The sequence below is a fragment of the Microchirus variegatus genome (genome assembly GCF_963457635.1).
Source record: "Microchirus variegatus genome assembly, chromosome: 14".
Lineage (NCBI taxonomy): Eukaryota > Metazoa > Chordata > Actinopteri > Pleuronectiformes > Soleidae > Microchirus > Microchirus variegatus.
This window is the reverse complement of record NC_139815.1, coordinates 16,888,980-16,914,788: the sequence shown is the minus strand read 5'-3', so window position 1 is coordinate 16,914,788 and position 25,809 is coordinate 16,888,980. Positions and strand designations below refer to the sequence as shown.

The window sequence follows — 25,809 nt, the reverse complement described above, 5'->3', positions numbered from 1 at the left end:
GAATGCATCTCAGAGCTCTATGTAAATCACATCAAGCTAACAGTTTAAATGTCTGACTGTAAATAACAAACATATTTTAAACTGCACTGGTTGTTTTTGTTTCCAGAAGTACCACATCTAATTTCACTGTACTCAATAATGGCTCTCTCTTTAATTACAATCTCATCATTTCCATTCTATTCTAAATGCAATGAAAGAATGTGAAGTCATTGTCATTGTCTTGTTTCATTTTTCTAATCAAGAGTGAATGATGCCAGGTCAAGTGTCCAAGTAAACCATGATATTATTATGGTGAGTCGGCATTAATATGACATGTAAATGGCATTCAACCATTAATGAGCTCATATTAACTTACTTTAAAAGAAAAGAAAAAAAATCAATTAAATAAATCTCAAATATTCTATTGAAATCTAAGTGGCGTATTTTGTAAAGATCTTAAACTTGTTTTTAATATCCATCCATCCATCCGTTATCTACCGCTTTATTGTAATAAACAAACCTAACATTCACGTCAGTGGTGTAGGGATACTTTGGTTCTCTGGAGGCCAGAGAAAAAACACCTGGCCTCCCTCCACCTTGAGAAACATTAGCTGTACCTAAGGTCCGGTTGTTCCCCCAGAAGATGACAACTGTTGTTATTGTGGAGCTGGTCTGAGTTGTCAGAAGGACATCCATCTGTGAGTCGCCGTCATAATCTCCAGGGACCACGCTGGTGATGATGGTGCCCCTTAAACAGGAAGAATATAGTAGATTGATTTAAGTAGAGCTCCTGCTTCTGCTCTGCTCCTATGCAAACATCCCCTCCTACAAAGCAAACATAACCACCAAGTACGCAAGACACAGTCTCAGCACCGCTGAACAGAATGAAGTGAGAACATTACATGTTATAACTCAAACGTTTATGAATTTATAAATTAGAAATAAAAAAAACAATGTTAGTGAAAGGTAAATGTGTACTGTATATTTACCCTGGCAAAAGGTCTTTCGTGATATTGATTTTGGGTTTGAAGTAAGGGGTTTTCGAGTCAGCCAAGAAAATCACCAACTGAGACTCTGAAACAGTGAGAAATAAACACAAACATTATATTAAACATATCTCCATTATTGCTAGCAAGGAAATGATTTGCACGCAATACTGCATCACATGCACCTGTACTGTTACACTCAATAGTAATGGTCAGTTTTCAGTATGAATTTCAATCCCTTAGTGTCTCCACATTACACACAATTCTTACTGTATTATACGTGTCTATACATATATAATTGGTTAAAGAGGTTAAGCTCTAGTACAGAAGCTTCGCCTTACGTTCTCTGATGATGAACATGTCTGTCTGTTTATCCGAGTTGAGATCCCCGAACGCTGCCACCGTCCCGTAATTTTCGGCACCGAAAAGGTCGACAGTTACATCATTAAGAGCAAATGTGCTATACGGTCCGACAAAAACGAATAAAAAAGCTAAATTGTTTAATTTGAAGATCCACATTCTGCTGCCTGCCTCTTCAGCTGTACACAACACGAACTGCGATACGGCACTCTGATTTACGACAGGCAGAGACGGCAGCTTTTTGAAGTTAAAATTACGTCCTGTGTTCTGTGTTGATTTTTATTTCGGTTTTCAATTTGTTTATCTATTCTGTTTTTCCTGATTACTTGGTCGGACGTCGAACCAATATGGACGAATAAGTATAAACAATGTGATGTTTGCACTTCCTTGTTTTACGTTAGTGTCGTGCAACAGAGGTGGCTTGACAGTTGAGGTGCGTCAAGCAACAAAGTTTTAGATAGATCCAAGCCGGAAACGCGGGATGGTTACTTTATAAATAAACGTAAAGCTTTTAACAAACAGGATAATGATCACGGCACTGCGGAAATACAGCGTTTATTTATATACATTATACATTTTTGTTTTTAAACTGTTTGCTTACACGTCGTGTTTTGTCTTATTGCTGCTTATAACTGACTGCAGCTGATCAGGAGAGGTATGTCTGTCTTTTATTTTGAAGGTATTTACCGGAAATTACAAAACGCTCTGACGATTTTGAGACTCTGTAAACATGGCGAGTCTGTCAGATGTCGGCTGGAAACTCCTGGAATTCAAAGGCCGATTAAAACGAGCAGGTCTGTCGTTTGACTTTCATTGCACAGAATAATGCCTGTTGGTTGATTTTGTGTTAGTGCTTGTGTGAGACTGTGTGCTTATACGGTTGCATAGCACGGTGTTACAAGTGACTTGTGGCCATTTGTCCACTGTAGAGTGCAAGCCTGAAAGGTCAGACGAGCTATTTTAAGAGTCTCTCACCAGCTCACTAGTTAAAAGTACTTAGTGCACTACATTAGATGAGGGTATTTTGCTGCTGGTGTGTGAGAGCTATGATATTCTTGCACAGTACTCCCATCATGTTTTGAGGGTGGCATACAATACAGTGAAGGAAAACAAACAGTCATAGCAGTTTTATGTATCACTGAATATTGATGTTTCCTTGGTGTCCCACCTTTTTTCTGATACCATGGTAATAACAATACATGTATTTAATTGTAACATTGTCTACTTCATCAGCTATCTCTACTGTATGTATTTCACCTGTATTCATAATCATTTGGTGGGTAACGTATAGATCAATAACACATCTTCATAAATCATTATATTGCCATAACGTTTCACAATTTTAGAGCAAATCTGAATGTTCTTTTGTTCGTTACTTTGACTTTCCATATAACATTAATACAGGTGGATGTTATGGGCCATTATGGTCGATGACTTGTATGTGTTTATTTCACTTAATTGTCCAGCTGAAAATAGTGTTGGCTGACTTCACCCCTCTTATGTTACAAAATCATAACATTTACAACAACAAACAATCTATGTTAGCTTGTGTTAGTTATTTTCAAGTACTGTCCTAATTTATACTGTAAGTTTGTTAATAAATTAGGACAGTACTTGAAAGTAGCAAGTATAGTAGTAATTATTCTCAATTTCTCTACACTTCTCAGGGGAAAATAACATCTTTCTCTCCTAAGCAAATACACGTCATTGCAATTTATTTTCGCATGTAGCTCATGATCATCTCCACCCCTCGGGGGTGTGTAATTCATTTTTGATTCATGCACGTCTATAATCTAACTCTGTTCTACTAACTCCTTCCTGTGAGTTGCTGTAGATTTGTGATTAATCTGAGAGAGACCATTGGCCTTAATCTTACCTTTTGAGAATGGCTGGTTCAGTGGCTGCGAGTGTTGGCCCTCAACGGGAATTGCTCAGTTTCGGTAAGTACTGGCACCAGATGAAGAAAAAAAAAAAACATTGCGGTCATCCATGCACAGAAAACCAGGGAAGTGACCAGTAAAGAGTGCATTCTGTCATCTGGACAGAAGGAACTTAATATATATCCCAGTTTTAATTGTTTCATGATCGTAGGGAAACATATTTGCCTTAGCATGCTACTGTGTTATTTAAATTTTCTCCTCATTAAAGTGTTTGTGTTGGAAATAAAAAGATACAGTCATGTAATATAATATTAAAAAGTGTTACTTGTAGATATAGCTGTTAATCTTGTTGTTTTTGTCTTCTTCAAAAGTGACACAACATGACTGTACAGTATTATTGAGGTCACACACAGTGGTTCACAATGTCTTGAAAGGTATTATAGACGTCTCTGCGTCTCTGATTTTGTCGCGGGATTGTTTCACACCAGTCAAACCTCAACAGCAAGTATTTGCCTCATCTCAAATTAAAAGGAGTAGAATATTGGACTTCCTCTATGCTCTTTAAAAGTGTTATCTGTGAAATAGATACGGATTGGCTTTGTCCCCCTGCAACTTTGAAGCTGATGGAAATTATGCAAATTTCAGTGAGAATGTGAATTTTTCAGTACCTGCGGTATTGACCCAAGGTCGAACCTATTAAAATGCAAATCTCAGCAAAGTGAAAAGTGTCTGAAAGTAGAGAAAGTCCAACAGATGGAGGTTTCCCCTCATAGCGCTCTCGCTTTTAGACATGTGGTAAAATGTTAGGATATATATATGTACTTTACATACAATGTGAATCTGGTGGTAAGTCAGATTCAAGCTGAGGTTCTGAATTGTGTTTTGTGTGCCGAGCCTTTTGACATGACTTGTTGCTGCAGTGAAAAAGCAACCTGACTTAATGCATGAGCTTTCTGTGTGTATTGTATCTTACATTTATTTGACATGGGAATGATTTGATGAAAGAAAATATCCACAAGCTATAGACCTTTTCCCATTCACATATTGAAATATAGGAAATAAGGCTGTAAAGACTCAAAATACAAAGCAATTACAATGTATCTGTGAGATGAGAACCATTCTATCCACATCACTTCACGTCTTAAATATGCCATTATTATGTTGTGGATAATATAATGGTGTTAGAAAAACAACACCATCAGCATTCATATTGTCCCCCCTAGAAGCCCTGCTTTCATTAGGCCATTGGAATAGGGTTTTCATAGAAAAAAGATTTTATACTTTATAGCACCAAGAAACAAGAAGCATTATACGGAAACTGTATTATACTGAACCTTTACTGGTGTTCGTGGGACAATGACCAAACAGGAAGCACTAGGAAACAAACGTCTTACGTTGTCTCTTTAAGACGTAATAAAACATATTGTAGGTGGTTATCTGGAGGAGTAACACTGGCAAAATGTGTGTCTAATGGGCGTCTCTCTCTGCCAGGTTCCATCTATGAACCTCTTAAGCTGTCCATTCTTCAGCGTGATGATGAGCCCTTATGGGAGAAGTTGGACCGCCACTACAATGCTGGTAAGTAACAACTATCACTTATACAAAGCGGGAGTTGCGTAAACTTTACACTAAGTGAAACAAAACACACTGCTCTCAGCCACCAATCCAACAGTTTTTCTTAGTGTAGTATATGTGATTGGACAGAACTCTCCTCACTAGGGGTGGAGCGGTTCACAAAATCCATATTTTGTCATGTCAGGTTTCCGGGTCATTTTTCCATATCTCCAGCATAATAATTTTTATTTATTTTTTATATTAATTCTCAAGGACATGTCATGCAAGAACTGAAAAGAATGGGGCAGCTTGATTAGGCACATCATTATAACCTTTAATCAAAGTGATTTGCATTTTTTTAACAGCAAGAGGGAAGAGATTGCTGTATTTAAACATGCTGTTTTATTTATTTGGCAAAAAAAAGAAAAAAAAGGTTAACAACTGTTTGTACTTGCAGTGCTTGCATACAGTTGCTGTTTTATCCACCACAAAATCCGAAATGCTCCCACAGAGGAAAATGAGACGATGTTGCTGGCGCATTCATATAACTCAGGCCCTCCTCCTGTGTCATTGCCATTGCTATTTCTACAACCTGACCTGCATCACTCGATACTCCCTGCCTCTGTTTCGGCTCACCTCATACCAAATGAAAAACGCGGGGTCTTAAAAAGTCTTAAAAAGTCTTAAATCCAATAATTTGAATTTAAGGCCTTAAAATGTCTTAAATTAAGTTACTATTAACGTTACTTTTATTTAAAAACATGCATAAACTTCAGTCTCGCTTTGAAATGTTTCTATTTTTGAGGATGCAATAACATTACAACACGGAACTAAAATAGGCCACCTGTTCTGCCCGGTGAGAATATATCAAGCACCACTAGCTAGCAGGCTGTGCGCGCCGCGGTGTTTTACAGCTTAGCATAGGAGCGGAGAAAACTTAACGAAAGCCCAGAGCTAAGCCGAATTGCAAGTTCAACGATTTGTGACTCCAATTTTCCTTCATGTCTTATGTACTTTTTTGCTAGTATAGATTTGAAATGGGTCTTAAACTGTATTCATTATGGTCTTAAAAAAGTCTTAAAAAGTCTTAAATTTGAAATAAAAAAAACGTCACTAGGTTACTGGCGCAAGGCCCATTCAAACTAAATTTTCATGGACCGTACGGACCGAATGGTGTCATACGTACAGAATGGGACAGATTTTTTTAAGTGAACCGTTGTAAACAAGAGTTCCTGCATTTAACATTGTCACACTGTTGAGTTAATTGATGCAACTGCAAAGGTCTTTGGTGACATGATTATATTTCTCAGATGTACACTATTGTTTAAGGAGAAATTGGTTTTCGAGGCACCGGGGATTCCCAAACCTATTATGTTTAAAAGTTACATATTGTCATTTTCACATCACTAAAATCAAGCTTCATATATACAATCAATGATGTTGAGAATATAGTTACCAGTTACAAACAACAACATTGAACCAAAAGAAAAAGGATTGCTAACATAGTTCAAGTTTCAAAGGAGGTGTAAAAAAAAAAGTAGGTTTTGGTCAAAACCTACCTAATGCTTCTAGAAAACAAATAATACATTGATAAAAAAATATATAGATTTAAGCTGGTGGGTAAACTCAGAGGTAGATTTATGAATATGCATTGCAGGCCATTCAAGGTGATGCTGCCGCCATGAGAAGTCAATAACACAGATTCAAGCCTGACTGCAGTTGAGATAAATACACATTAATACTGATTACAGAATTACCAGCAGCTGGGAGCGCAGCGCAAGACAAGCAGCATGCTCGACCTCCCAGGAAGCACAAAGAAACCCACAGCACACAGATAAACATATGGTGTCCTCGAATTCTGACACGATATCATCCATCTGAACTTAAAAAAAAAGGGAAAGCAGCTTTTGACAAACAGGTTAGGAGACCATCTATCTATCAAGCAAGTTGTGTCTGTCTGTGACGGGCATATCTCGCTCACCATTAGTCAGATAGCATTAGCATGCTACTATTTTGCGGCTGGCAAACTGCCGTGGCTGACAATCACAACAGCGAGCTACGCTAATGCTAATCAAATTGTCATGCCTAATGAGGTTGCACAGTGTTTGTATAATGTTAGCCGTTATGTTCCTTATCATACATTACCATAACTGAAAAATCTTCTGAAGCTCCCACTTTAGGAATACATACTTTCTACGGGCACTGCACTTGTTAGAGAAAACACACAGGTCATATCTGAAATATCTCATTTGCTGTGTCACTGTCATTGCGAAGCCTTTTCCCCGACAGAAGCTTGTACCTTTTTTTTTAATCCTGTAATTTGCTTACATTTTGTGGTTCTAATTATTTCTATTTTCATTTACTTTGAAAAGCTACGCTTTGTGCTGCTGTGTCAATTTGGATTTCCCCTGTATGGGGATCAGTAAAAGTATATCTTAGCTTAGCTTGGCTTAGCTTAGCTTAGCTGCGTCACAGTTATGTTTTCAACAAGCTTTCTTGTGGAAAAAACTGATGTGGTCTGATACATTGTTGGTAGGTATATTGCTATCTTGTGGCTGTGGAAAGCATGTGTTGTTGACAGCACATGCAGCTTCATATGTGGGTACACAATGTTCTCACTATACACGAAAACCATTTCCTCCGCCATGACACTAGCCAGATTCAAACGTCCCGTTTTTGCTTGGAGATGGTAATTGCATGCAACATTCATAATACATCTATGATTAATATGGGGACTAATTATGACCCTTTTCAACTATGCACCTTTGTTCTGCTATTGAATCAGCTGTTTAAAAGTGGATTTGGACACAGCAGTTAATTAAAAAATAAAAAAATAAAAATAATAATAATAACTGAGTCACATGTCCACTTGGCCACATGAATTTAGCATGCTTTTAATAAATACATTAAGCTTAGCTGATCGGCATCACTATCAATTCCCACTGCAAAAGACCTTAGACCATCACATAATGATTGAAGTGATCATTAGACAAAGAGCATGAGGTTCTCTCTGACTCATCTCAGAAGATCAAATCAAATCCATCTTTATTTGTATAGCACCAAATCACAACATACAATTACATCTCAAGGCACTTTACATAGTAAGGCAGAAACCTTACGATATTGTAGAGGAAGGAGACGAGAAAGCATTGGTGCCAGTGGAGAGAATAAAAAACAACTCCTTTTTAACAGGAAAAAATCTCTGACAGACTCATATATTATGTGCAGCCATCTACCTCAGCCGGTTGGGCTGAAAGGAGAAAATGGGGGACGAAAAAGGGGGAGAGAAAAGGAAAGAGGGACGTGTTCTATATCAGTCGTGATGTTACATTGTAATTTATAAAAAAGCAATTGTATGAATTGTTGCAAAAATTATACTGATATCAATATTAATCATAGCATAAATATGATGATTTTGAGACTACTACTTATAGTAACAACCTTGCAACTGGATCTGGATCCTGTGGCCCAGGAGTCACGGGTACCCTCGGAGCGAGCACACGGAGGTTATTAATAATAGTGATAATAATATTAATGATAACATCAGTTCTGGATCAGGATCCTGCACCCTCGGAGTCAAAGGTATCTGCAGAATGAGGACAGAGAGGACAAAAACAAACTAGAGGAGAGGAAGAAAAAGGTTAGTGCCATATAATAAATATGCCATATATAATGTAATAATGAGCGTGCAGCGCACCACAGGAGCTCCCCCAGCAGTCTCAGGCCTACAATATCTTAAATAAGGCATAGTTCAGGTTTTGCCTGAGCCAGCCCTAACTATAAGCTTTATCCAAAAGGAAGGTTTTAAGTGCAACTTTGAATACAGACAGGATGACAGCAACTGATCAATCATGTTATTTTTTATTAATTATTTGGAATGGCATGTTTCAAAAAATGAAAAAAAGATAGAAAAGGAGAGGGAAGGACGTTGCTGTCCAGTGGGAATGTGAGAGGACAAAGAAATGATCATCACTGTGCTGCAGAAGTTAGTCTGATAATAAACTGATGGTTTGAAGTTGGTTTAAGATCACATTGGACTGGCATCTGTATTTTTATAGTCGCCCCTTTTTATGCTTTATATTTTATAATAGGGTTATGAACAGTAGAGGAGACACATAATAATAATATAATATATTATAATAATATATGATTAATATTAAAAAACACAGCTGTGGGTCAGGATTCAGGCAGAAGATTTACTTACTGACATTTAAATGTAAATTACAGCTTTGGCAAAAGTGAGCTGTTGTATTATTTTTGCCTTGTTATTTCTTTTCTAGGATGAATCAGAAAAAAAGGAAACCAAACAACACCAGGTCGGGTGGGTGTGAATTTAGAGGTTGTCAGTGCATTCAGTGTGGAAGTGTCTGTTCTGGTCTGGATGACCCCTATTCTCACCTGATTGCGCTTCAGACAGATACGAGACAGCCCATTGGTCTACTCTGATGAAGATAGGGCACTGTGTGTGTTTCCTGGACTTGTATTTGTTACCTATATTTCTGAGGAACTGGTTAAGTTTAGGGCCAAGATTTGAATTGCAGTTAAGTTAGGGTTAGGCATTAATTGTGGTGAAGGTTAGGGATAGGGCTTTGTCTAAGTCAGTGCAGTGTCCTAAGAAGAAAAGATGTGCAAACCTGTGTGTTTGTGTGGCAGGCGGGTCCTTATTAGGCTGTTTACATATGTGTGCTTGGGACATTTCAGGAGACAATAAACAGAGCTTGTTGTGCAACAGGTGTAGCTGTCAGTCGGAACTAATTTGCCGCTATCAGCGAGCACAGCGTTGCCTACAGCGTCAGCTGTGCTGAAATCCCATAGATTTACGGAGAAAAGCCTCCGCCAAATTGCACGATGTCAAAAACGCAGTGTTGAGCATTGGGCTTGTTTAATTGTTGTGTTGGGTGGCAGCTCGGAGCACTTGTCCAATTCCAGTCTGGAACAAAGCCAACATTGTTATCGCCAGAACCCAGACCTTCCTGCCAATATACCTGCTTTCTCTCCATTTCAGGGAGGGAAAGAGGTGGAGAGGGGTGAAGTTGGGGTGACAGTGACAAATCAAACCGGCTCCATTTTCCTCTTTTCTCTTTCTTTGTTGTTTTTGTTGCAAAGCTGCCCCCAGCTCAGATGAAGGCAGCAGTATTAGGCCTACACTGCTGGTGTGAAAGGAGACTTGTTCTCCGTTATAGAGGAAAGAACACCAGTGGAAAATGAACATTAATCTCTTCTCGATCATCACCACGTCATCTTTTACTATGGGGGTTTTTTCCCCCTCTCCCATTCTATCTCTTTTTCCTCTCTCTATAGCTTCGTAGTTATGTGGCCACTATCTATTGACTCCCCTTCATCCTGATAATACTAGAGGCAGAAGGCAGTATTGCTCTGCCATCTGGCTCACACTGATTAAGAAATGGGGAAAACATAAAAACCTAAAAACTACATCAACATAACAGTAAACACAAGGGTTGGGCATCTCAGGTTTAAGTGTTGATACAGTAAATTTAAGATGCATTTGCAGCAACTGTCATTGCGATACCATAAGATACGAGAGTAAAATGACACGATTCAATACAGTATGAGGTGAGGTAAACGATTATTTATTAATCAAATCATATTTAGACTACTACTCACGAGTAAAATTGCAAGCGCTGCTTACAAGTTAATCCATTTAAGGGGAATAAAATTCAATCAGACTTGATTTGGTCGATCACTTTTCTAAATTTAAGCACAGATCGGATTTTATTGACGCAAATGTAATAGCCTGATGTCTCATAACATGCGTGTGTGTTCTTGCATCAATACTAAACTGATAATCCTCCCATTCTTGCTAGTAGACACGGTCTACAGATGACGAAAGCAGTCAATTTTAAGATATCTGGTGTAATTATGGATTGCAGGCTAAATAAGCTTCTGCAAATGAAGATAATCTTTGACTTTTCAAAAGCATATTTATTAGGCCATGTACATTTTTCTCAATAGCAAGACTAGATGACAAATATTGGACTATATTTGGCCACTGTTGTAAATTGAGGACGCTTTTGAAATCTGTTGGATAACTACAGAACCCTATAATGATGTTGCTTCTCCCTAAACAAACCCCATCGTGACACTCACTCAAAAAAGGTGTATTTTGGGAAATAAGCTGATATGCTGTCTCTTTAGCAATGAGATAAGAGGCTTATATTGCTGTAGCTGTTGAAAGTGAAAAAAAAAATATGGTGACTGTAAGAATCACTGCTGTAGCTAGTTGACAATGTGCAGTTTTGTGTTACCAGGGCACCAGGTCCCTATATCCTCCTGCCTTAATGCTGTTCCAGACATGGGCTTAATAAGAATAAGAAAAACACAAATAAAGTGAAAGGAACATCATTTTTTTGACAGTGTTTCCGAATCCTGGTCTTCAGGGACCCCTGTCTTGCATGTTTTAGGTGCTCCAACACATCTGATTGATTTAATCAACTTACCATCATTGAAATTCCAAGTGTCACAGGCCTCCTCTGATTGGTCAGCTTTCTCGATGATGGTTTCTGTGATGTAGCTGGATCTCTGCTGATTGGTGGGGTGAAATCCATGTGTTTCTAAGATCTCGCAGTAATGCACGGTAACATGACGTTAAAGGGTTAATATTGATTTCCTCTGAAAAGAAAACAAATTATGAATCATTACTTGAAAAATATGCACTTTCACTATGGTGGTTGAGTTTACTGTTGGTTGATCTGTTCGACCAGGGCGTTTGTTTGTTGTTACATGAAACTGTAATTTGTACTCATGCTGACATAATGTTTCCTGTGACACAAGTAAAAAAGTCTGTGTATTTTCATATTCCCCTAAAGCATCTGCTGAGGAACTGCACCAATACCAACTTATTCTCTCGTTTGCGTCTCTCTATTTTTTTCTCTTTTCAATCTGTGCTGTTGCTGTATTATTTTTCTCCCCTTCTCATCATCTTCTCTCATTTTGCACACCCTGTCAGTGCAGTGAAATGGCCCATTGTAAAAGAGCAGATTGTGTGCGTCTGAGACATTAGCTGCTGATTTAGTGGAACATTAGCTTGATGGATTGCTGAAAACTCCCAACAATAGTTGATTTGCATCCAAAAGAAGTCGCTGTCTGGAAATGAACAGCGTTCAGCATTTTTATCATTTATATTCTGCATCTAATGATGACTTACAGAGCATTGTATTGGTAAAATGAAACCCTAAGTCCAAATTGTGTACAGTCGGAGCGCCTCCACTCTCTTTATCCTGTTTTATTACGAAACAGTAGATATTTATTGTTTCTACTAAAGTTTAAAGCTGCAGTGCGTAACTTTTGTTGATTTTTTTTGGTCTTTTATATCCTTCATTTATAAACAAACGTGAAACATTTGTCGTTGTTTGAGAGGTAGAATTTTTGTTGGTTCTTCGTTGTGAGCTATAATCCATTTGAAACTCTGCCATACTGAGAAACACAGGGATAGTGATGTGATGTTAATCAGCATAGTCTGAACTTGGACAGTGATTTAAATGTAATGGATTGTTTATATTTAAAATATCTGCACTTCACTTTTAAGATATGGAATTTTGAATTATTGGTGGTGTTGTTTCAGAGAATATGAAGGCGCAAGTGGAGATCATAAGGCAGATTTGTTTAGCAGATAATGTATTGACCTCGGTGTCTTCATTGATCTTGTGGTTTCCGGGATACAGCGTTTTGAGACAAACCAGTGTGAGATACAGAGGTAACCAGAGTAAGTGATGACCCATACATCTTAGAGCCTTTCACATACCACCGCTTATGTAGCCACAGCTGAAATTAGCTTACACCCAATGGCACTATCCAATTATTGGTTAACATATGGGAGCAATCCAGATGGGATTGCTTTGTGTGTGTGTGTGTATGTGTACGTGTGTATCTCCGCACGTGTGCTTCCACTTAATTAACTCTATGCTGAGATCAAGTGTCAATACAAGGGCACAAAAATCATTAAGTTTATTTGATTTTGCACGTGAGCCACTTTATATGCAGCGACGGTCTCGTGAAATACAGTTACTTTAATGAGTCTAATGTTTTACACAGTGAGAGTCAGCTGAAAGTTCTGTGTAGTAAGTTCTAGTAATATAACGTGTGTACACTGAGGTTTTTTAATGAGGTTTATTAATATTCTGCCTATTTCACACTTATCAGCGTCTTCATCTCACTGCCAATGTGACTATCACTTTCAATTGACCAGTACATTCATTGACAACACAGAAAGATTGACATTCCCACCCACCCCTGTCTTTCTCCCACCACCCATTACGTTGATTATTTCCATTTACACACACACATAAGCGGGTGCAGCTATTCTTCTTGGGACACTACATATCATACGTCTAAATTGAACCATTTCAGGTTTTGGTCCTGGGCCACATGGTTGGTGTAGTGGTTAGTGGTCTTGCCTTTGCAACAAGAAGGCCCGGTTGGAACAAGGGCCATTCTGCATGGAGTTTGTATGTTCTCCCCATGTGTGCATGGGTTTTCTCCAGGTTGGGGATTAGGTGAATTTGTTCTAAATTGACCGTATGTGTGAGAGCGTGAGTGAATGGTTGTTTGTCTCTATATGTGGCCCTGCAATAGACTAGTGAACTGTCCAGTGTGTACCCCGCCTCTATCGCCCTATGTCAGTTGAGATAGGCACCCCGCGACCCTCCAATGGAGGATAAAGCGGTAGATAATGGATGGATGGAGGTGTTGGCCTGCATAAGGAGTGCTGGTACAGTATAGTGCAGTGTTTATGCTAGAAAAGGCCCTAAAGAGCTAATAAATACAAGCGCACACACATCTTCTCAATTTCCCTTCTCCCTTGCCTCTTTCTCCTTCCATTTCCCTTTCTATCGTTCTCATCTTCTCTCTGACTCTGACTTTTACTCTGTATCAAACAACAGTGCAGAATGAATGTCCCCTTCATTTGCACTGGCATAATGTACTGATGAAAAATGAAGTGATCCCTCCAGACAGATTAGTCATCAGTGAGGGGACCTCTGCAGGAGAGAACGATATGAGAGAGAGTGTCAGTGTGTGTGTGTGTGTGTGTGTGTGTGTGTGTGTGTGTGTGTGTGTGTGTGTATGAAATAGATAAATTACTTTCCTGGGGGCCTTCTCTTTGAGTATGTAATATTTCAGCGTGCATTATCGGAGGGCCATGATCTGTATGCTTTAAGAGCTTTCCTCCATTGTTCTGTCCCCGGTAACTAATGTTAAGAATGAACTTTGGTGAACTTGAACCATCTTAGTTTGTCTCCGCTCCCCCATTTAGTGCTGTCAGATTGTCACAGTCACAACCCCAGGTAAAAAATGTCTCCCTCATTTCCACGGCGATGACCTTAGCCATTATCTACTGGAGAGCTCCCCAGTCAGTCTGGTAACACTAAAGTAATTGATTAGTGTAGTAACTCTTCCTCTCTATATTCTGAAAGTCTTATCAGCGGTTTATTCATATTTTTTTGCTACACATATTGGAAATGTAACCTGCTTAAATTTGATTCATTTAATTGTAATAGTCAGTAAGAAGAAGCATGTAAAACACTGAGTTTTTAAAAGATTATAACTAAAGTGAAAGTGTGTTTTGTAATAACATTTTAGTGTTTTATTTTATATGACCTATCACGAGTGAAATAAAAAGTCAAGTATCTCTACCTTGGAATTGTAGTGACAGTTTTAAAGAAAGATTCAGACAGCCAGACTCGGTCAAATAACCAATCTCATCGACCTGTGGGATACCTGCCATTGTTTTTGTCTGTGTGTCATTTCAGGAAACATAATTGGTGAAACCAGGTGTTGAAAATGATCGATATTTTGCCAGCTATGTTGTTGTAAAATGCAGATATGTCAGGGGTAGTGATCAGAAATGATATGGACTCTAAGTGCAGGTGAACAACTGAAAGGTGGGTGGATAGAGTTGCAGAATTAAGGCATATTCACAGATTTGCAGTTTCATCTGTCTGTCCTCCCACTGCCCTCTGTGTCTGCTCTGACTCAACCAAAAAAAATGTCTTCTTCTGTAACAACTGCAGTTACATACATGGTGTTTCTATAAGTGGATTTTACAAAACCAGGTGCCTCCAATTAACCATTTAACCTGGATGAATTTAAATGCACTGAAAAAGTTTCACTCGTCTGGAACGTGGGATGTCTGCTCTGAAGCGATGTGTCAAAGGCTTTAACAGGAACGTGAAGATAATATTTACTTGAAATATTAAAATGTTCGTCTCGTGTAAGTTTTAATCATGTTTGACAAAATCAAGCACTGTAGCTTTTCTTCGGGGAACTGTCGAGGAGTACAAATTTGGGATTAAGTATGTGTTTGAGGTGCAAACATGAACCACATGAGTTTTCTCTGGCTTTTTAATTGTTATTAGCACTTTACTATACGTGTGAAAACAAGCTTTGTAAGAAAATACTTTCTCGAGGGATGTTTCCTCCGCTCAAGTTTCTCTAACTGAGAATAAGTAGAATAATTAATCTCTCTCCACCGAGATGGCCTGTTTGACAAATGGAAATGTCTCTGTCTGCTGCCTTACCCTTCATGGGAGTCACAGTTAAGTCTGGATGAGGTGGTAACTCATCTGTCCTGTCAGTGTGTTACACAACACTGACAAGGACAGAGACAGAATCATGTCAACTTGTGCACAGCAAACCTAATGCGCTGAAGCAGAACAATGGCATCATGAATATGCAAGTGATATTTTTTCCAGGAATTATTACTTATATTTGTATTTCTTTAATTGTTTTCTTCTCTTGTCGCAGCCACATACTATTGCCAAGTCACAGTTGGCTCTATTAGACACACTCCATCTGTTACCACATTAAGGAACACAAACTGAACCAGCTCTGCCCCAAGAGGTTTTGTTACATGAACTTTTGCTGACACTGATCGCTTAATGAAAGTTGTAGCATTTTCATGCTTCTGCACCAGTGGCGGCTGTAACTGATTGTTATGTATTTTCAGGTTGTTTGTTCACCCATTCATCCCTCTGTCCCACTCTCATGAACGTAGTAATATCTTGGGAATGCTGTAAGGCAGTGATTCCCTAGGTATGGACTGTGGCCCCTCGGTAAACCGTGATGTTATTTTTTGTTTTGTAATCAAGCTTCATATCTAAACATAAAATATACTCGGTCAGAAATAATTAAACAATGCCACAGGATTTAAATAACATGGCAATCTTCTTGATGTCTGTGGACCTTGCACATCTTGAACATCTATCACTGCATTAGTTGACCTTTTACATTCACACTGGTACTGTGTGGGAGCATGGAAGTGTATATTATGCTATTATGAAAAAAAATTCCCAGTGAATGTCAACTGCATGAATACTGGTAAAATAAATATTTTAGAGCCACTTTTAGTAGTTCATAGTTTTCTAAGACACATGGAACAGTGCTGACTGGCCTGTGCTGCGGGTATTTCCTTCACTGTAGTTCATGTGGGGGTTATTGCCATTTTTTAAAAGAACTGTTGAGTCAAAATGTCTGCTTTCTCTCTTTGTCTCTCTCTTTCCAGTCAAGACAACCATTCTGAATTACCAGAGTCCCACCACAGGCCTTTTCCCTGTCAAAACGTGCTCAACATGCAAAGAGGCCAAGGTGCGGGACTCCCTGTACTGCGCTGCTGGTGCCTGGGCTCTTGCTATAGCCTACCGGTTAGTGAATGACATGCACACATTACATTTGTTTACAACTTTGTGACGTGAGACATAGTGATGTTAAGTAACACCCACAGCACATCAAACTAACATCCAGCCTGTCATACAATTGTATTTGCCCCACCCTGGCAGTTGTCCACTATACAGTTCGAGTCTGACTCTGCTTTTTTAGTAGCTGCTCTGGTGAGGTTTCAAGCAGAGTAGAGTCGATACTAAAATGTTAGTTACTTTAGTTCAGTTATTGTGTCAGACAGAGTCTGTGCTCTGGTTAAGCAGGAAGTACTAATCTAATCATTTTAATTGACTGATTATCATGATTCAGTACACAGAAAACGACTGCTTTGCCCATCACTAGTTTGTGATTTTGTGTCGTATATTAAAACAACGTCACAGCAGTTTAATGCAGCCTGTGCTTTGACAACCCCGCCTACGTTGAGGAGGTACTATAATCATGCAAAACGACCTGCCTGACCAAACTATGAGTAGAGTAGAGCCGAGTCGTGCTAGGACTGTACTGTGAAAAAGCAGCATATGTCTTTCCTGCTCCTCCATTGACACACTTATTACTAGCACACATACAGATACCTCATCAGTAAAAGAAATAAACATATTAAATGTGGACTTTGAAAATGACAATCGTCCAATGTTGATATTTGGCTTCTTCTGAGGCTTTTCCATGGGTAAATCAAGTGATCTTATTTTATTTAAAAGTATCCCTTCTATTCACTCATATAACTTTACATGACACATCTTTAATTTGCCTTGTTCTGAATTTGTATTATTTGACCTAGTCTGACCCTTGAGTTTGACACCGCAGTCCCTACAGTTTTCAGACTTTTTTTGGAACACGATCCATTACAGTCATGCAGACATTGAATCAAGCTTCTCTTCTCGAGCCAGCAAACATAAATTGTTCTGGCTAAAATAATATATTTGATTAGCTTTGCTGTTTCAAAAACATAATAATGTTTTACATAGCTCAGACTAAAACTACATGCCCTCAACAAAAGTCTTTTGGGGGAAGACTAATCCCCGTTTGGTGAATTAACTTTTATCTTGAGGGGTTTTCAGACATTAGCTCTGGAAAATGCCTGGAAATTGTCGGGGCATTTTTCAGTTTGCTGTTCACTGTTCAAAAAGTCTAAAAAGCAGCTTTGGTGTGTTCTGGAGGTAGTAAAGACAATTAGTCTGCAGCTTTTTTTTTTGTGGACAGTTGCTTGATAATATCTTGCTGCTGATATGATATTTCCATAACTTTGTGTGATTTGAATATAAATGAAAAATGAACTTATTTACAAAGGAGACATGCATTTACCTTAGGTAAAATAAAGTCATTGTAACAATACAAAATATTCTGCACCAGAGATTTATATATTTACTAGCTTTACATTGCTTATATATTTACCAGCTTATATATATATATATATATATATATATATATATATATATAATATATATATATATGTATATACATATATATATATATATATATGTATATATATATATATATGTGTATATATGTATGTATGTATATGTATATGTATATATTTGTATATTTATATGCATATATATATATATATATATATATATATATATATATATATACGCATATATATACATATATACATATTGAATGTTTTAAATGTTTTTCAAGTTTTAATTGAGACATAAAATGAACACAAAAATGTACAAATATACCTTCTGTGGTGCATTATTTGGAAAAACAGACTATGACTCAGATAATTGTTTCTTGTGCTGCACCTAATCCCTGTGTCTTGAAATTTTTGGCTTTCTCTCTTCTGTTTCACACTCACTGATCCCAATCTTTCATCTGCCTCAGTGATCTGAAGGCTTTACTTTTTTAAAGACAACTTGATTAGTCAAGGAAAACACTTGGGAACTCTTCAACAACTCTCTTTTGCTCTTGCTCATGATTGCCAGTGTTTCTCAGTGACTAGTGTGGAAAAAAAGAGAATTTCCACAAAGTATGCATATAAGAGGACAGAGAAATTAACGGAGGAGTGGATGGGGCAAAATACTGAAAGAGAGAGACTAAAGGAGAAGATATAAAGGAGTTGGAGGGTAATAGGTGGGGAGAGGGAGAAATCGAGCAAAATGAAGGGAAAAGAGAGGGAAGAAATGAGATTAAGGGGGAAGACAAGGGTAAAAATAGAGTGTACTGCAGTGATGTGACCAGCGGCAGATCCCAGTCATCAGTCATGGCTGCCTGCTATTAGAATTGTCACTTGGATTTAATTAAGATTATTCTCATCTGACAGGCTTGGCTAGTGCCTTTACTTCACACTCAGCTACTGTATGTATACATGTGAGTGTGTGTGACTGAATCAGTGACTGGACTGGCAGGTGGATTTGCCTCAAAATTATTTTGCAACTTGACATAATACATTTAATCCACCACTGTGTCCAGAAACATTTAATTCTTTTTTCTGTATCACATTTTATGTGTTATATTTTCTTTAATGGAACTTGGTCAGTTGTTTGACCTTTTGTGACACACACTATATTTTTCTGATTAATTGTAATTAAATTAATCGAGCTGGTTATGTTACTGCAACCTCGGGTCACCTCATGCATATTACAAAATTAAACACTGTAATGTGGGGACACTGGTAGATGAAACGCTGCCTGCCTGACATCACTTTTGATGTGGTGGGTCACATAGGTACGACAGTGTGATTAATACACCGTGTATCACTGCAATTCAAGCAGGTTTAATTTCTGTGGCTTGGCTTTACACATTATCAGGATGAAATGCAAGCGTATTTCAGTTATTAAGTGATATCAGGATATAGTAATGTATAGTCGCCAATTGATTTTATTGTAATAGTTGTAGTCGAGATTGTCATTATACACATGTGAATATAACTGATAAGGACAAAATACAAAATGATTTTTACAAGGTTCTTAGACTGTACCCTGTGATTAAAAAATATTCCTTGCCAAGAGAAATAAATATAGGAGAGCATTCAGAGCAAACATGAACTAACGTGAAATAGCATGTGAGCTAATTGGGCTCGCTAAGTTAAGCATAGTTTAAACTGCACAATTTTGAGGCCGATAATCCGCTATATAATGCAGGAAATAAGTGTGATATATTCAAAGATGTCATGCATTGACAACCAGAATTTTTCCTGCATACAAATTATGATTTGACTTGGAGAGGGAGAAGGGAGAAGACAAAAAAAGCACTGCTTCAGTAAATATCCCTGTGTACATTAAACCAAGTTAAATTAAACCTGGTTTATGTCACTTGCTTTGGTGTTATTTTTTTGTGATGTGATTCAAGTCAGCGGCTCCTCCCGGTGACAGATCTTGTAGTATGAACTTGGCATTACTTGTCTGCATCTTGTTTAATCCTCTGACTGCTGATTGCCTTTTTTAATTTCTAAGGATATGTCATCTCCAAACATAATGAACCCTTCCCTCTGCCTCTTTTCCTGGTGGTGTAGACGCATTGATGACGACATGGGGCGCACCCACGAATTGGAGCATTCTGCCATCAAGTGCATGAGAGGGATCCTCTACTGCTACATGCGACAGGCTGATAAGGTGAGTTTTTAGCCAGCCAAAAGCACCCCGCACTTACATGGTGTATGACAGATCAAAGCTGTAATCTGGTGCTATTTTTCATTAAAGCCTTTCAGAGCAGGAGCATTGGACACATCTGGTTCCTCTTTCATACCATAACAGATGATGATGGGAGCTGGTCGCTTTAGTCCTAAAGGTTTAATAATCAGCTATCTGTTAATTGCCAAAGACCTTTACTCTGAATGGGAGGAAATTTCAACAATGTCTGCAGAAAAGCTGATGCTTATGCATGAGTAGTCTGGGAATAAAAAGTGGCAAGACAATAATGTGCTTAAAGCAGAACCAGATGTGTCCGTAAAGTTTCTTTATCCTTCGTGTCTTTCAGCACAACAGCATGCCGTAGCACTACTTCTATGCGCACATATACAGACTGCCCTTCTCTTTCATCTGCCTTCGACCTTGACGACCTAATTTACACAAGAGCTTTCCTGTATCTTAATTACAAAGCTGCGTTTACACACTTAATTACACAGAGCCGCTTTGTTACAACCCCGTCTCCAACACTTACAGAGTACATGGTATTTTTAATAGGGATGTGACACCGGGGCCACTGCGGAGCAAATATCCTCGAGCAAATACAGCATCTGGCCCTCACTGTAATATAGTATGGTGTATAAGGAACTACCGTGATTTTTTTAAGAAAATTTTAAATAATTTTATATCAAATGAACTACAAGACACTTTGCGAGTTGGTGGGGTTAATCCTTTTTTGCAACAACTGTGCTTCAGAAGAATAAAGATATTTCTCAGACAGTGGTACACGATGACATAATTGAAGTAGATTACATTTACTTTAAATGTCATGAGGACGTGATGTTTATTTATGTATCGTATCACATGCGTTTGCTATTTATAACAAACAACGTGTATTTTAAACCCAGGAGATTTTGTCAGATTGTGTGATTGATTCTCTCTTATTGAGCCTATGTAGCATTTTTGAGCATTGGTAGAAGTACTGTGTAATTAAAATGTGTTATTTTTAATGAATGAATTCATTAATTTACTGACTGTTTATTTATTAATATTATTATTTGTGTAGGATGTGTGTATATATATATGTATGTATGTATATATACTGTATAATTGCATGTCAGGCAAACTTGGACAGTAACCTATGGAGCAGCAAGCATTAGCTATTGTTAGCTGCTGAAGGAAGTAGCTCTCACCCACTCACACACACACCCACACACAAAATTGGCCGCTGTGGGATAGCAGGAAGTGGAGCAGTTTCAGTAAGTGGAACAGAGGGTCTAACTATGACCTACTAGGGATGAAAAAAACAGAAAGAGAAAAGGTGAGCAGAGACAGTGTGCCAGTTGGAAGAAAAAGAGGAAAACTAAAGGTGTCTAAGAAAATAGAGCAAGACACAGAGAGCAAGAGGGACAATAAAAAAAAGAGAAGAGTTGAATGATCGAAAGTATGGGGAGTAGGGAGGGTGGTGTAGGGAGAGAGGGATGGCACAAAGAAAGAATAATGGAGACAGCGATGGGGGACTTGATGATGGAGAGAGCACAGAGAGAGGTAGGGGAAGAAGAGAAACAAACGAGGTAAAAATGGGACGAAGGGCCAATTATTTATAACTTGACGGGGCTGGTGGCCTAGCTGTGAATGGGTGTGTAGTCGAGTCCTTACAGCAAACACACAAAAACCCACCAATGAACCACTGCACACAAAAACAACAGACAATGTGTTATTACATTCAGATTTTTCTGTTTGTCATGTACCAAGTCAGTTTGGTTGTTAGGTTGCGCAGTATTTAACCTGAGGTTATTGTCCATAAGTTGGACATTTTGTCAATAGTCCTGTTTTTTTATGTGAGGGACAACATATGCATTTGTATTTTAGGTATGAGCTGTTAGATTTTGTTGTGTTTTTTTTTGCAGTGAAACTATATTTAAGTTTGACTGAATTTAAAACACTGACAGTCTTTGCAGTGGCTCCTCAAACAGAAGAGCTGAAAACTTGATGTGATGACGTTCAAACACAAAAGGAAGCTGAAGTGAAAGGAGCTGCTAATGTGAAGGCTATACCAAGGGTGCAAATTCAAGCAGAAGATGAAACTTTCAAGTTCTCTGCCTTCCTCATATGTGCATTACTCACCAGTCTGTTTGCCCTCATGGTTTCTTAGTTTCTTTTTCTGTTAGTGTTGATGTTTTTCCCGGTGGTAACATCGAGTACCATCTCTCTCTTTCTTCCTTTAATCACTGTTTGTCACTGTTTCATCACTTCCTCTCTTTGTTGGTTTCTCTCTACCAGGTGGAGCAGTTTAAACAGGACCCCAGCCCCTCTAAATGTCTGCACTCTGTTTTTAATGTGCACACCGGTGACGAGGTTCACAGCTACAGTGACTACCACCACCTGCAGGTCAGCCATTGAGCAGATAAGTGCATTAACTCCCCACTGAAATAATTGATTAGTATTGCAACCACATTGAGTTATCATGAATACAATGAATATGGATTAATAAGGATGATAGTATGCTGATCAGACTCAACATTAAAATTAAAATTGTCGTCAAACAAGACGCTGGCGCTCACAACTTATTGTTCTGTCAGTGTGTGAACAGAGGTCATTTTGTTGAGTAATGGACAGTTAATCTAAGTAAAGCAACACAGGTACTTGGTTTTAGATAAAAACACAAAAAAACATCCAAGCTCTAAACGTTAAACATTTATTCCATATTCATTTACTTCTTGGTTTATATTCCTTTTAAAGCAACTTTGCAAGGACGTAAATTGCATTATTGATGACACCGCTCCAAAGCCAAAGACCTAATAGCTAATAATATAGCTCACAAACAACAGCTCCTATACAATGTAGGAAATCAAAGACAGTTGTATTGGCAAAGTTGGAAATATCACACAGTGAACAAATGACAGTTTTTTTTCTTTAATGCTCTCTCTATTTTCCTCTTTTACTGCTGCAGATCGATGCCGTTTCCCTCTTTCTGCTGTACCTAGTGGAGATGATCTGCTCTGGCCTGCAGATCATTTACAACACTGATGAGGTAAACAAGACTTTTAAATGACTGCCAAAGTAATCGATTCTAGACACCAGGGATTTCACCTGACCTGTTTATTTGTGTCATGTTTTCTGGCCCCATCTTCAAGCAGCAATCAGCATTTATCTGAGGTATAATCGCTGACATTACATTTTAGGTAATTTGGGTCTTATTTTCTCTGGTCAGTTTGGAGTATTTTTAGGATTTATGGTACCATTGTGTGTGCTTGTAAACCACATTTCATGTGGGTTGTGTGACTATAGTAAAGGTTGTGGTTGGGTGACTGTGTTCATCCCTCATTTTTCATACCTGCTTAACATCAGCATTTGCAACCATTACTGTCAATTTCAAGTGGCACCTAACTGCTGCTTAAAAGGGTCATTAAGCCTGCCCCACACTGGAGGATTTTCAAATCTAACTTGATTTTAAAAACATGGGAGACCACAGACACAATGACCTTTGTAACCTATTTTCAATGTTTTATTCCCAAGAAAGTACATACTAGATGATGCAGTCAGGAAGGAGATACCAGGGATTTAAATTAATGTGACTTCAGAATATAAACAGATTTGGAGGCGCACTGTCGGCGTCGTCAGTTAATAGCTGTGGTGTGGGCTATGTTTTGTGCGGAGAAAAAACTGTGGGTGAAGTCACGGATGAGAAGATGGAATGAACTTGGCTTGTAGAAGTTACAGTTCTAAACAAAAGTACGCAACATCCATTTCCAGGTGAAGGTCCGTTAACCCCTCACACTACAGGATAATTTGGCCAGAAGGCACCCACGATTGTTGGAAGGGCCTGATCAGGACCCAAATCTGGTAAATTATCCTCTAGTGTCATGGTTCTCAAACTGTTGTACGTGGTATGCGAGCTTCCTCTGGTGGAATTTTGACCCGTGTGTAGAAAATGGAAACAAATAACATAAAATAAGAAGAAATTAAATAATAATAATTACAGTCACCTTATCTCTTGTTCCATCTTAATCTAATTTCACTATACCAGTGTGTGAGGAAGAGGAGGATGACGAGAGACCAAGTTATCTTATTGGGAATAAAATATGCCTCCTGGGAAAAGTCTGTAGACGTTAAATGCTAATATGTTCTCAGGTGGTACTTGGTATAAAAAAAAGTTTGAGAACTAGTGCTCTAGTGTGTTGTGGACTATTAAAAGTAATGTATCAGATGTTATTTCAACACGTTGTTTTTTCAGTTTACTGTTTGTTCTCCAGCACCGTCAATTTGAAACATTTATATACTGCGTCACATTTCTGAGGCATTTATAAATAGTGCATATATACATTTTATGGACATTTCATCACCTTAAAAAACTGAAGTAAAATAAACGCGATACATGTCCCCTAAAACCGCCACAGTTATCCTAGAGCCGTCATGAATGTAGAAAAAAGTATCTCACTTTTATAGCTCAGAGATGCCCTGTTAACTTTCGACGTGGTAACTTTTAAAGGATTTAACTGTGGGGCTTAAATCTTCTGGGAATCAAACTGTTAACACCTTATAGGCAGCACACACATGTTCACTGAAAAGCTTCTACAGTATGAATGGTCTCTTCTCCATTTCGATGTACCCATCTGCTGTCAATTTTTAATCTTCTTTATGTTCAGCTCTTAATAATCCAACCAAGGCGGCGCAGCTGTTGAGTCTACGCACTGTGCTGTTTATTGTGGGGCCTTCAGAAACTCATTCAGACTGTCAAGTTTTTTTTTATTGTCGGCTTATTCACAGATTTACTTTAATTGCCACAGAGTGGTCAAGTTTGTGCATTATGGTAAAGGTATATGTGTGTTTGCTGAATGGGGCTAAGAAATTGAGGACATGACCAGCATGGCACTAATCGATTTTGTGAGCATACAGTTTTCACACTGTTTACACAGCCACTCGCCAGTGACATCTCATTTTCCTCTATTTCTCACTCCTCGTGTCAACTATATTGACATGAGCAGTACAGCATTTTTGCTGTCTGTAATGAGGGCAGTCCTGTTGTGAAGCCATCTTAGTTTGCATGTTTAAATAATACTCATGAATTAATGTAAATTAAAAGAAGCAGTCTGAACCGTGCACACACACACTTACACACACCTACGTGCACACTGAGCCCATCAATCTTTGAATGAACAAATGTCACTTTCACCAAACCAAAGGGATTGTGATTTGTTTTTTGAACGCTCTTTGAAATGCATTTCATCCTGACTAATCGCATTATTACAGTATAATTTATTAGTTGGCTGTGAGCTGCCACTGCTTGTGAAGGTGTTTACTTGACTGAGCTGGAAGCTGCATTGCAGTATTTTTCCTCCACGAGGTGGTTAAGAAAAGGCTGCCGCATGTCCTCTGAGAAGATGCACTATCGACCTCTCCTCTGATGCCATTTTTACATTCATTCAGCATGAAATTAAGCCTCTAATTAGCTTCTGTTTCTCTTAGTCTGTATTGTTTTTTTTTACATAATACAGGTGTATGCATTCAGAAGAACATAGCGCTGCAAAATGTACCCATGAGTTGCAAACAATGTCCCCTCCAAAAAGCAGTGCTGTCAGGGACAGTGGTCTAGCAGCAGGTAGACGGAGAGGCTCGTTTGGCTGGCGGGCAGTAACATTCATTAAGATACCATTAAGATACTAAAAAGTCCCCCTCGTTAATCACGCCGCTCATAAAACCCCAACTAAGAGACTCGGCACACACCTTTTTCCCTCCTCCCTCTCTCTCTTGCCCTCCTTCACAGACTGGCCTATTTACGTCCTCACACAGGTTCTATCTGCCTCT

The 25,809-nt window shown here is 38.4% G+C and overlaps 2 protein-coding genes across 2 annotated transcripts in view; one reads left to right on the top strand and one right to left on the bottom strand.

Annotated features, from left to right (window-relative positions):
* The window catches only part of itfg1 (integrin alpha FG-GAP repeat containing 1), a gene marked incomplete at both ends in the record, with an annotated part of 108,565 nt that extends 107,081 nt beyond the window's left edge, over positions 1–1,484 (bottom strand). The window contains 3 exons of the mRNA XM_083900565.1: positions 597–727; positions 969–1,053; positions 1,307–1,484. Of these exons, the coding sequence (XP_083756691.1) occupies positions 597–727; positions 969–1,053; positions 1,307–1,484 (394 nt within the window). The remainder of the gene's footprint in view (positions 1–596; positions 728–968; positions 1,054–1,306) is intronic.
* A 536-nt stretch (positions 1,485–2,020) lies between these two features.
* The window catches only part of phkb (phosphorylase kinase, beta), an 82,908-nt gene continuing 59,119 nt past the window's right edge, over positions 2,021–25,809 (top strand). Inside the window, exons 1-6 of the mRNA XM_083900524.1 lie at positions 2,021–2,119; positions 4,697–4,783; positions 16,278–16,416; positions 19,890–19,989; positions 22,285–22,392; positions 22,955–23,035. Coding sequence (XP_083756650.1) covers positions 2,056–2,119; positions 4,697–4,783; positions 16,278–16,416; positions 19,890–19,989; positions 22,285–22,392; positions 22,955–23,035 — 579 coding nt within the window. The 5' untranslated portion in view covers positions 2,021–2,055. The remainder of the gene's footprint in view (positions 2,120–4,696; positions 4,784–16,277; positions 16,417–19,889; positions 19,990–22,284; positions 22,393–22,954; positions 23,036–25,809) is intronic.